The 12988-nt window shown below is 39.7% G+C and overlaps 1 protein-coding gene across 1 annotated transcript in view; it reads left to right on the top strand.

Annotated features, from left to right (window-relative positions):
- EHD4 (EH domain containing 4) overlaps positions 1–12988 on the top strand; it is a 32932-nt gene that overhangs the window by 7588 nt on the left and 12356 nt on the right. The window contains exons 2-3 of the mRNA XM_074909578.1: positions 519–695; positions 5472–5569. Of these exons, the coding sequence (XP_074765679.1) occupies positions 519–695; positions 5472–5569 (275 nt within the window). The remainder of the gene's footprint in view (positions 1–518; positions 696–5471; positions 5570–12988) is intronic.

Genomic DNA, 12988 nt, shown 5'->3' with positions numbered 1-12988 from the left:
ACTTTATTGTCTCATAACTGTGTTACCTATGCCTGTGGTAAGATGAGTTAAAGGCAGTAAAATCATTCTGAGTTCATTGAAGGGTTAGATGTCAGCAAACTGATGCTGTTCATGTGCTGTTACAAACCGCTCCCTTTTATTACTGGCAGCACTTGTATAGACTTGAAAACACATGTGAAAGCAGCAATGTCATGTAGTGTAACCTACCGCACTGGGATCACTGGTAGAAGCATCCACTTGAATGGTTCAGGTGCTGTGGTTGAAGGAATACGTTCTGCCCTGTTTTGGGAAAGGGATTTACTTTATCCCTTTAAAAACCTAGTTGTTGTGGAACAAATGGAATGAGGGGTGGGTGTGTGTGTCCCCATTTAATAGAAATAGTGAAATACAGGAAAAATGTAATTTTATTATGCTAGAGTGTGTATATCCTTGGGAGTTTTCAAGCAAATTATAGGTATTTGCTCTTGCCATAGTTCCCAGTCATTCATTTTGTTACTTTGTGTATTCTCCATCTCTAGATACCTGCTTGAACAAGACTTTCCAGGCATGCGGATTGGTCCAGAGCCTACTACAGATTCTTTTATTGCAGTGATGTATGGAGATACAGAAGGAAACATTCCTGGAAATGCCCTGGTTGTTGATCCTAAGAAGCCGTTCCGTAAACTCAGCCGCTTTGGAAATGCTTTCCTTAACAGGTGAGATTTGTTTGCTTGCTGTCTTTTGATTTTTATGTTTAAATTTCTGCTTGATACCATCCTCAAGCATCAGTGTTTTTTTCCAGTTTTATTCTGCTGGATTTGTTTTGAACAGCATGGGATAAATACTCAAATACAAGCAGGAGTGGTGGCAGTTCAAGTGAATTGAAAAAAAAATAAAAGGCAGTACGAGGTAGAGTAGCATTAGCACAGATAACATTGAGTTGTCTGAAAAGAAAATTATTGTTAAAAGCAGTTCACAGAAAGTTGCTGAGATGCTCCACCAGCTGACTTGTTTCTAAGGCATTATGCTGGCTGGCACTCAGGATCAATTTGGGCACAAATTCTCACGCTGAATAATATTGATAGAGTAGTACTATTATTAAAAACTACCGTCCAAAAAAGGAAAAAAAAAATCTTCCCTTTGATGCTGTCTTGTTCTTTCCACTGGTCTCACCAGAGGTCTTTAAAAGTGTGAATTGCTGGGATATGTGAAAAGGCCTACAAGAATGGAGAATATACCTTCTGGATAAATACATATTCAAGCTGTTGTTTAATTTTGACTACCTGCTCTTCAAGCAGTCCCATAGACCAGGATGATATTGTTAGCTTCTGGATGGCTGCTGTTTAAATATTTCCAGTTAAAAGTTATTAATAACTTTGTTCGCATTGTGTGAGCAATCACCTTGTTTTCTTCCTGTATTTGATGGTAGCTTGACATGGAGGCCTGGCTTTGCAAGCCAATTAATCTAAATTAGTTCTCTTTTAACAATAAACTTTCCTGTTTAGCTGATAAGTGCTGGCATATGTGTTAAAAGTTCATCATGTCTGGTCTTATCTCTTGCTGTGCTTATTCACAGAAGAAAGTTTATAGCTGCTCATAGTTGGCTTGGCTATCACTTTGCTGAGAGATAAGAATATGTGCTGTGGGAAGCTGCCGTCAAGTCCCATTTTAAATAATGTTTGTGGTCCAAGACCCCTTTCTGTGGGATTATTGGCTAAATCCTGTTCTCCAGATGTTTCTCTGTCTCCACTATACAGTTTAATTATACTGTAAATAGTATTTTTTCACAGTATTAAAATAATTACACAGAACATGTAATAATGCTACATGTTTGTTTGGATGAATGGTGTATGCATCATTTTTTGGCTAAATCATCTGTCTAGCTGGTTGTGTTAGGTACTGAATCTTATGCAAGCCAGATTATTTGCAAGCTAAAAAGATGTACATTCAAAGTAACCAACTAAATTATTCCAGTTCTTTTGGTAACTGTGATACTGTTATATTGCAGTGCTGCGAGCAGCATTATCTTCCCCAACGGTCACGTTTGCTCCTTAGTTTTGCAGCAGAGATCTAGGTGTTTATAATCCCCTAGCATTACCCTCCACCTGCCACTCTGATCATATTGCTGCTATTTCAAAACTTGTCAACTCCTTTCTTTTTCCTACTTCACCTAGTTGAAAATGTCTTAGGCTTCATTTCAGTATTTTTGAGTAACTTCCCCCTGTTCTTACCTGCAATCATACCACATATTTTACTTTGCCTTTTCTCATCTGCCATGCTGACAGTCCTTTATACCCAAATACATTTTTCACTCCTGTCTTAATAGATTTTTCTCTGCTCCCTCTCTCTTGCCCATCTTCTTTTTAAACGATTTCCTGATCCTAGTGTTTTGCTTTCTGGAAGAATTTAAGACTATGGATACTTAAACTGCAAAGTTAAGTGCCATTTTCATCTAAATATAGCATGAAAGCAAACAGTAATTGAGGTAATGGAGAAACTGAAACCAAACAAAAATTTGGTAGCACAATCTAGGCTTGTATTTACTAATTAGCTGCATTAATTTATTGATGTTACCTTGCCTCTTTTTTCCATGACCCCTTCTTATTTCCCCATGTATCTCATTGCTGGGGATAGATGCCTCTCTAAGGCTCCTGGGTGTAGAAACTTGTCTCTTATTTCCCCTGAGTACTTCTAAGGCAAGTTGGTGGGGACAGGGATGTGGACAGGACCTAGTGTGCCTCTCGATGCTGGTTACACTCAGTGAGGAAAGAATATTGCAGTATAGCAGAAGACCATGAGAAGAAACAAATGGTCCTGCTCTATTCTAATGGGTATCTGAATGGACACAGAAAGGAGTATAAATTCTTACTAGATTCCTTGAGTCATCCAAAGTTAATCTAAAAAAAAAAAAAAATCAACAACAGATGTTTGCAAGGTTGTTGATTTCATTTCTGCAAACAAAGTAACTTATTTTTGCAAGGATAGTTGAATATTGGTGGTTTTCTTTAACAGTAGTTTTATGATAATATTTAAGACGTGACCGTATCAAAGGTCTAATGTGTCATAAGCAGTTACAGTGTCTAATTAGCACAACTATTTTTGTACCCTTTTTTTGGTGAAGGTCTGTTGTCATTTAGGATATAGAATGCCATTTTGCTTTTTGTGATGCAGTACTTAATATCACACTTCATACAGGTTGTGTAAGAAAGAGTAGTTCAGAGCCAAGTCTCAATGTCAAAAAAATATTCAAGTACAACTAGCATTACAGTTTTGAGTTGTCTGAAATATTAGTTTGATGTAGGATTTTTAACCCATCTGTTGTCTTTAGATTATGGATATATTCTAAAAGCTACAGCCAGTTAATTCGGAGTTTATCCTTTTATTTCATATCCTTTTCCTATATCCTTTCCCTTTGCCGTTAATGACTACTGTGAAGACTGCAGCATCTTCACATTTCTGAAGCTTGTAGTTCTTGGCCTTTTCCAACTGTCCAGCAGTTTGGGCAATGCTTGAGTCAAAATACTGCTGTATTGTTCAGCTGAAATAATGGTGTTTGTCTTTCTGTAAGAGGCCTGGAAACATCTCAGTGATACTAAACAAGAGCTGGGCTTTCTAGAGTTGAAATAAAGTGATAAGAAAAAACATACAAAAACTCAGTTTTCACACTTCCAAATTTATGAAAGTTACTTCATGTTGTACATACTAGTGATGTGGTTTTTGTAACAGTTGACATGGTCAAATGTGTTTTATTTGTCCCTTATGCACATCCACTGTTTCAACAAAATGTGTTTGCTTTAACACAGTGTCTCCTTTAGGTTTTGGAAAGTTCAAAAAATGTTATTTTATTCCATAGTAGCTCACTGATGTTTGAAAAGCATCTGTTACACTGGTAGAAAATCAGCCTTAGTGGAAGAGTTTGCTTTGGATATGCAGTATTTTATAGACAACCAAAAAACCCAACCCAAAAAACAATAAACACAGCCCCCCCCCCCCCCCCCATGAAACAAACATAAACCAAAAAAACCACCCCCAAACCAAAAAGCAAACAAAAAAACCCAACGAACAAACTAACAAACAAAAACAATATCCCCAGAGGGTAGTGCTGTTTACATACCCTAAGGTTTTATCAGGCCAACATAGCTGCTGTTTCCATATGCCCTCTTGAGTTTCAGTGAGAGGTATAGCTCATGCTGCTCTTTCTGTTGTACCCACATACATGCTATGTGCTTTTGTTAGACTCATTACTACAAGGTCACCTGAAAAACAAGGTGAAGTGAGACAGAAGGATTTTTTTTTTTTCCTTCGTGATTTGTTTTGAGTCATCTGGATCGTTATCTGTCCGACAGTAACTTCCAAATTTTGATATATTTTGCGTTTTCTATCAGATATTTAACTGCCTGAACTCTTCCTAACTCAGATTATCCTTGGTCTTAACGTTCTTGTTTGTCCTTGGCACAGTTAAAATTTGCTGTCTGTGATACTGTATTTCTTGCAGTAGTGTGCCTCCTGAAGCGATGGGTTAATGCGGGGCAGCCATTTTACAGCCTGAGCCTGGACCTTGTGCTAGGCAGCCTCTGGGCAGCTTGACAGGAGGAGGGTAGGTTACATTGTGTGTTTGTTAGTGCCATCTTCAGCTGATACCCCATAAGAAGATTAAACTCTTATGCAAATCTCTTAAAGGCAGTTTATGATGAAAGGTGGTGAGTCTCTTCAGTCATGAACGATCCCAGAAGCATCAGAGTAGTTTGGATTTAACACACAGTGTTCTGCACGACTCTCAGAGGCCTCGTGAATTATTTACTTTTCATAATACCATCGCTGAATTTGTCTCCCATCACAGAGGCAGGAGGTTATTGTTTAGAACATGCTGTGTGTAATCTGAACGCTTGGTTCTGGCAGTGTGAAAGCTTTTGCTCCGTTTGCGGGAATTGAAATACTGTTTGTTTTCAGTCCTCTGCAAGCCCCACCTAAGAAGGGTGGTGGATTGGAGACAGACAGTGTTCAAATGCTGCTGGAACAGGTGAGACAGTGACATGCCAGTGACTGGAATATTGTCAGTATGGCTTTCTGCCTGCTTCCCTTTTCTTTTGAATCTCTTTGAATTTGGGCAAAAGTTGGAGTACATAAAGAATTGTTTCTTGTGTGTACCGATTTTGGTCCCAGCAAAATGTTCCATGGAGTCTTTTTAATGTTGTCTATATGGCCCATGTTGTCAGCTCTTGCAAAATTTGGAATTTTATCAGCACTTACGCTTAACAGTTTTACAGGGTTTTCCTGTGTTTTCTTTTTTATGAGAAGCTCTCTGTTTACATTTTGCTTTCTTAAACATGTATGGTTGCCAAACATAGGGATTCATTAGGACTTCAGAAACTTTTCAGAATCTCACTTGAGTCTTCCTGAAAGCTGGTACATAAAGGGGAGCTCTCAAGAGACAATATATGTGTGAGCTAGAGCTATTGTTAATGTTGTTTTTTTCGCCTCCTCTCCTGCAGGTTCATGTGTTCCCAGTTACCTAACCAGGTATTGAAGAGCATCAGTATCATTGACAGCCCTGGCATTCTCTCTGGAGAGAAGCAGCGCATCAGCAGAGGTGAGCTGCAGGGCTTGGAAATAACAGAGTTCACTATTTTTGCTATACTGGACAAGTCATCATCCTAATCTGTTGGGGCCCTGTTTTAGTGGTGATGTGTGCCAAACTTTCTTACTACAAGGCCTATTAAACCCATGTTTTAAAGCTGGATGTAGGGTTTGGAATTTTTCTCTTGAAAACTGGTTGGGTTGGGATTTCTGTTGTCCTGCTGCTATGGCTGCAAATGGCTATGGTTGCATGGTCTGACAAATGGGTGCTTTGACGCTCCCGAGAAAAAGCCTTATTTCTATAATTGCTCTCCACAAAGTAATAATGTCTAGACTGCTATATATGCTATTGAAGTTTATGAATGAAGAAATATTTCATAATAGCTATATCTATCCAAGTTGGTCATGTTTAAAAACTGAGGGAGTTGGTCTATAAGGTGATTTTATTGTAGGGACAGCTGCTGGTGTTGCTTCTTAAGGTTGTTCAGTCATGCCATAATATAATTTTCAGTCAAAAGACTTAGGGTGGCAAGAGGAAGAGGGAATGGTAATATTTTTAATAAAATGAAGAATCTGCAAAAAACTGAACCCTGTTTTTTTAAAAAAAAACTAGTCTGAGAAAATATTAAAACATGATGTAAATAACATCCTTGTTTTCTTCAGCTGCATTTAAGTTCATGGAGATTTCTGTGGAATGGTAAATGGTAGTGATCCAGTGTGCGGCTTATGCTGCCCTCTTGCTTAAGAAATGGAAACGTGTGTTTCATGTCTGTGGGAAGGGAAATAATCAGTTCTTTAACATATTACACTTGGAATTTTTCGACGAAATCCTGGAATAAGCACAATATACGGCAGGTGTGCAACCATGGTCTTGTCCTTTACATTGCACTAATATAACGAGATTAATTTAGGACTGTAATCTAAACTATGCTTATGTTAGTAAACAGGTCCACACGGTGTTTCTGGATTCTTTAAGTGACAGAATGTGGGTTGTTTTGTCCTCTCTATTGCTCATAGAGTCATGTTAAAGTGTTCATTATGGAGAGCTGTGTTTTCCTGTATGTGATATACTGGTGAACTAGTAGAGATGAACAGCATGAGTGCTACATCTGCACAAGCAAAGACTTGAATGTTGTGAAACCAGATGAGTAAAGCAAATACTGTGTGTTGGCACTCTTATTTCTAGGCAGAAATAACCAAGTGTATAACTAATGATCTTTAATGCTGAAAAACCTTCTCATAAGATGTCCACAAAATGTTTAAGTCTCAGTTTACATAGAGTCTGATAAAATCAAAGGTGGTCTTAAATCTACTTCTGCTTCTCCATTGTTTATTCCAGCTACCTTTTTCCTCCACCAAGAAAAGGTAGGCACATCTTTCTCCCTCTCTAGGGAAAACGATGCATGGCAGCGTTCAAGTGTCTGTTAACACTTTCATAACAGTATGTAAGTGAACATGAAATAAGCAGAAAACTAAAGCATCATATTAATATGCCACTGAAAAAGTGAGCAATTGTGTGACAAAATTGAACACCATTACGGATTGTTGTGGAAGTCCCAGACATCATGTGTGGGACAGAGCTGTGTTTCACTCCAGATTGTTTTTCTGGTAGTCTTGTGTTGCTTGAATGACCACGGCTCTTCACTGCCATCTAGAATTGCTTTCGTGACTTAACAAAACAAACGACTATTGTTCCCTTATAGTTCAGAAACTCCCTTTCTTGATGCCTTATCGATTGTTTTTATGGCCTAGCTGGCCTGCCCTTTGATATGGTAAACTTTCACCTGAGTTGACAGTGCTCAGTGATAGCCTCAAACTCTTAGCTGTTTCAAAGGCTTTAATTTGACTAGTTTGCATTTCATGAATCGGGTTTTTTTATGTGTTAAGGGTTGTCTTGAATACATAACTTGGCATAGTTCTTTTGTCACAAATGTAGTCCTCCTGTATGCTGTTTAGCTTTAACCAGCGTGGCTGTACCATAAATAAGGTTTTGGGAGTCAGCTTTAGCACTGTTCTCTCTGTGCCCCAGGCTTGCAGGGCAATAGCTGCCGAAGTTTAAGGTTTCATAGGCACCAGTGTACATGAAGTACCTACAAGTCACAGTGTGGACCCTATTGCATGTACCTATTAACATACCCTTATGATTAGGCAATACTGCGCTCACCCGTGTCTGAAATACTGCATAGTCAGATACATTTCCTGTATATGACTTTTGGGCTGCTTATGCAGTTTCCATACGGGTTGTTTTGTGGAGTACAAACTTGACTTGTCCTGTGGTGCTGCACAATGCGAAGCCTGTCTGACCTGCTTCCTGAAGGAGTCGGACTGACTTCAACGTATTTACGCTATAAGTCTAATTCAGCATGTTGTGAAGTTTGAGCTGCTTAGATTACTTTATAAAATGTAAGCAGGACTCTACAAGATGTTTAATGCTGTCCCTAATTGTGTCTCTGTCAGAGAAGGTTCTGTTTGTGCTCCTTCAGACAACAAAGGTTTTTTCCTACAAACTGTGTGTTGTTTACCCCGTTAATTCACTGGCTGCTTCTCACTGAAAAAGGTGGCAGCTGGTGTGCTTCACTATGGGAACTGCCATTTCCTTTAATCACCTTCAGATTGATAGACTTAAGCATAGGGATGCTTTTCTGTGCTTGCCAGGAAAGCTTTGAATATACAGGGTGATTCTTCAGAACTTCTTTCCTGACAGTTTCACAACTTCATATTTCAAAATTTTATAATTCAGCAAATTTACTTAAGCTTTTGGTTTCTTCCTATTTCTCTCAAACTTATTTCTTATGAATCTTGCTGTGATTTTCCAAATAATATCTACAAAATGAGATTTTTCATAATTAAGTAATGGAATATGTCATTTAATAACACATAAGTATTCTTAGATGCTTTCTGTTCTGCACCTTATTGGTGTCTGTTCATACCTGAGTTTTGAAATTACTATACCATTCTAGAAGTTCAGCTTGTTTTTAATGTCAGTGAGCAGCAGCTTTTCTTATTGGTGATGTTTTAATGTGTTTGGAAGAACAACATTACAGAATCTCAGTGTAAAACCCTCACTCTTTGCTGCTGGTGTTTTCCATTTTCCTGTGAGCTACTGCTTAACTATTTACCTATAAATTGATGTAACACCTGCATAGTGATAGGATTTGGCAGGTATCACTAGGAGTAAGGTGAAGCCTTCTGAGACCAAGAAAGCAATCAAATGCAGGAAAACCGTAAAGGGCCTATGGAAAAATAAAGGATATGCACTATTTCCCGGTATGTTTTATTTATAACTCTGGAAAGCATCCGGGCCATGGATGGAGCTGGTCATTTTCTGAAGGGTCAAAAATATACACAGAGTGGCGACATCCAAAGCTGTCTCTCTTGACGCAGCTTTCCAGCTCCTCTTGTCAGCAAGAGGATGTGCCAGAGCCTTCCTGCCTGTCAGATCAGGGGCTGCATAAGTGGCTGGAGGGGAATGTGCAGACGTGTGCCAGCATTGTCCCTGATCAGTAAGTGCCCATCCCTGTGCTGCTTCTGCAGCATCACTGGTGACGTTCACAAAGCCTGTGCCAGACAGAAATGTGCGTATAGTCTGCAAGATTTGGAAGGAACAAGGAGAGGAGGAAGGAGAAGCAATGTCTGGCAGGGTGTGGGGAGGAACTGTTTTTAGGAAGGGGGGTCCTTGGTTCATGATCAAGTGGCATGAAGGCAGGGGTTTCAAGAAGTACGGCTAAAGAGCTCACAGGAATACAGACAATATTGATTAGCTTGCAGTTTTTGAACTGCAGTTACTTAAATACAGGTAATTTTCTCAGTTCAATCTGTCTTGTGAAAATGTAGTCATAGATTAAGTAAAGTGACATGTGTGTAGTGGCAGCATTGTGTTGGGCTTTGCCTTGCACTGAGATACTGTACATTCTCTTTAGGATCAGTCCACGGACAGGAGTACAGTGAGTGTTATCCAGGAGTGCTGGACTGAGACAGGCTTTCATTAACATAACTGCAAACCTCCACCCCAGACAGCAAAAGTGCATCTTTCCATGTGGGTCTGAGCTCCATTTCAAAGACTTAAGTTCAGATGCTCACCTGTGGCAAAGCATTAGAAGAGCAGCAGGTTGGGTAGGGTGGGAAAGGCTGCTCTTGTCCACATCCAGATTGTGTGTTGTAGCATTGGTTGTGTGGTACTTAGCAAGCAATGGCAGGAGGGATCACTCCAGCACTATGCCCACCCCTGATTCATCTGGTAGGTGGGTAGTAGTGTTCTGTGACTTTGGAGGCCCCTCACCACAGCATTCATCTGAGAGGCACCTCTCTTCTGCTGTGCCAGTAGCGCCAGTCCCAGGAGTGGAAGAACTGGACACTCTGACATCTGTGCTCACAGAGAATGGGTGGAGCCCATCAAGCCTCCCTAATTGTTTTATAAATGGCATTAGGGCAAGTAGGAAAGTATCTACCACGGGCCAGTAAGGGAAAGCCTACTGCTTGTTTAAATCTTTATTACAAACTGGCACAGAAAATCGACCCACACTCATACTGCACGATTGCACAGCTGTATCTTTGAGTGTGGCTGGTGGCTGTCATGCACGGGGCTGGCACTTTCCCCTGTGCTAGTAACACATGAGGGCTCATGATCATTCCTCGCATCAGTGTTTCCAGAGCTGGTAACCATATGCAGCTTCTCTCCAGATTTTTCATATCTTCCACATTGCTTCGTTTTGTTCTCCTCTGTGTGGTGTCTGCTCAGCCCGTTGCTGATGCCCAACAGTTATGCCTTTGTCAGAGGCACCAGCTTGCTCCGTCCCCACAGCTCGGCATGAGCTTGAGCTCTGCAGTGCTGCTGGTGGATTGCTGCTTTCCTCTGTCCCCTAGCTGGGTACAAGGGTGACTTGGGGCTTCCTGATATGCATTTGCAAGTACGTGATGTACCTGGTGAGAGATCCTCAGGCTGGATGTAGTTGCTGACATCACTCATTGGGAACAAACCTTTGAAGAAGAGCAACAATAGAGCAGCAGGAGGCTGGGAAGTATCTACACTAAATTTTTTTGGTTGTTTTCCAAACTGGTCAATGTTGACCTAGTACTGTTAAACTTTGAAAGCCCTAATCCGCACACATGTACTCTTATGTGACAGGATCCTAAGAGTATTGTGTCTCAGTGCTGAAATATTTAGCTATATTATCGCTTCTCTGTAGTTCACATATACTCCAGTGTGTAATCATTGAATTTATATCTAAAACAGGTTCACTTCTAATGACAAATTTTCATTAAAATTAATTGATCTTTCTCAGATTTTTTTGAGGTCTTTTTCTTGCCCATTTTCAATAAGTGGACTATTCTTTATTAAAGGAAATGCTTCATTAATATTCATATTTTAAATAAATTTATTGCTAGTTAGCATACACTTGTGCCTGCACAATTGTTTTTACAGTTCAAAATCCATCAAATGTGTGGTGGGAATGTATATATTTCTCAAGCATTAAGTCACCTTCTCACATTCATTTTGGGAAACTTAATAGAATTTAACATGCTCCATTTTGCAATTTTATGTATTTCTTTTCAAGCCTATTTCCTTCTACATGAATGAAATCAGAACAGGTTATTGTATAGCTCAGCTTTGTGCACTGTTTCAACTATGTTGTGACATGACAGTGACATACCAGATCTCCCTTTTCTGCTAAATTTTTATAAAGATATATACATTTCAAAAAGATATATATCTTTTAATTATTTTTTAATTATATTTGTATTATTTTTTATTATGCATACTGATTTTGATGAGTTTGTTAGTGTAAAGTGAAAAGAGTTCTCTTCCAGCTGTGTTTTGTGCAGCTTTCCTCTGTGCTGCACCTTTCATCTTGCATTCAGCCCTCCAGGAACTGGTCACAGGAGAGAAGTATGAAAGCACCAGAGCAGTATTATCTGGAAAGGGGCCAGATTTTGCGTTCCTTAAGAAGTAATCCTTTCAGTGGGAAAGATTATGTTGGCTTTTTTCTGTATAGCCAGTTAATGGGTCTGACCTGCATCCTTTTGGATCCTAATAACACCTTTTTAACATAACCCTCTTCTTTCAGTTTGATGTGTCTGTGTTGGATTTTTAGTGATGTTTTGTCCTTTTTTTGGGAGGGTGGTGAGGCAGGGAAGACAGGTAACTGGGGACATTTTGTCACTATTAACTAGAATTTCTGGATTTAATTTCATACGCTATTTGCAATTTTCAAATAAAATATATGACTGAGTTATTTCCTGTGTTGTTAAACATGCACAAGTATTCTCTGTGACCAATGTGGCATTCCCTGTTTATCATTTATGTTGGCCCTAGTTATGTTCTACTGGAAAGCAAAAAAAAAGCTGATTTGCTTTTGGGTTCCCTGTTAAAGACCAACAACCTGAAGGTATAATGAGTGATGACTTGATTGAACCATCGTTGTTTTAAGAAAAGCTAAGCAACTTAACAATGTCCCCATACCCTTTTATTTATACAGTTTAAAAGGTGCTAGGGAGAATGAGGAGTGGTGAAGAGGCTTTTTCTTGTTTCTAGACCAGCTGTGTGAAGTGTTTGGATAATTGGCTCACATATTGAGCAGTCTAAGTGGATTTTATTTGCTGGGGGATTTGAGGTTTAAACACTTATCTTGCACAGCTGAGAAATGACCAAAGACACCCTGGAGGGCTCACTGGTGGTAACTGAGCTTCCTTTGCTGTCGGCATTTAAATATATGCTGCTGGGAGCAAAACTGTTGATTCTGTTGGGGTTACTTTATACCAGTCCTTGCATTTTGACTGCTCCCTCTTTTAGCTCTGATTGTTTCTGAGAGGAAGAGGAGGGGTGGAATGTGAGCTCCCAGCTCATACCTTACTGTTCCTTACTCAATCAAGATGAGTCACATTCACACCAAGCTCGATGCCACATCACTAGTGGTTACTCTCTGTGGGTTAAATGTGTCACTTGTGAATAAGTAGTTCCTGATACTATTTGTTATGTGGATTAAGTACCAGCTGCACTCATAAAAGTGTTCAGACAGGTGCTATGAATAGGCTTTCCTTTAGAACATCAAAAAGTTTGTTTCAGATGATCAGAAAGGTCACTGCTCATGTTCTGTAACATGTCACATCCCCAAAGCCATCAGCAACGCAGGCACATTGCTCTGAGTCTGCTGTGGGAGAAGTAAGTGTTGCAATGAAATGAGTTTGGAAATGGTTTTAAATCACAAGTATGTTTGGTTACTGGCTTACGCTGGAGCGCTGCACTTGTGCTGTTTTCCTTGTCAGTACAGATAGGCAGTGCTATACCAAAGTGGTCAGTGTTACCAGTGATGGAGAGCTTGTGGTAAGAGCCCCACAGACCTCCTTAGCTTGGGCACTCTGCTAGAGCCAAAACTCCTGGGAAGATGCAAACATAGGTGTGAGATGGTAACTCACAGCAGCACAAAAGATATTG

This window comes from Athene noctua, chromosome 6 (assembly GCF_965140245.1).
Source record: "Athene noctua chromosome 6, bAthNoc1.hap1.1, whole genome shotgun sequence".
NCBI lineage: Eukaryota > Metazoa > Chordata > Aves > Strigiformes > Strigidae > Athene > Athene noctua.
The sequence above is the reverse complement of the archived record's forward strand: the minus strand, read 5'-3'. Positions and strand labels throughout refer to the sequence as shown.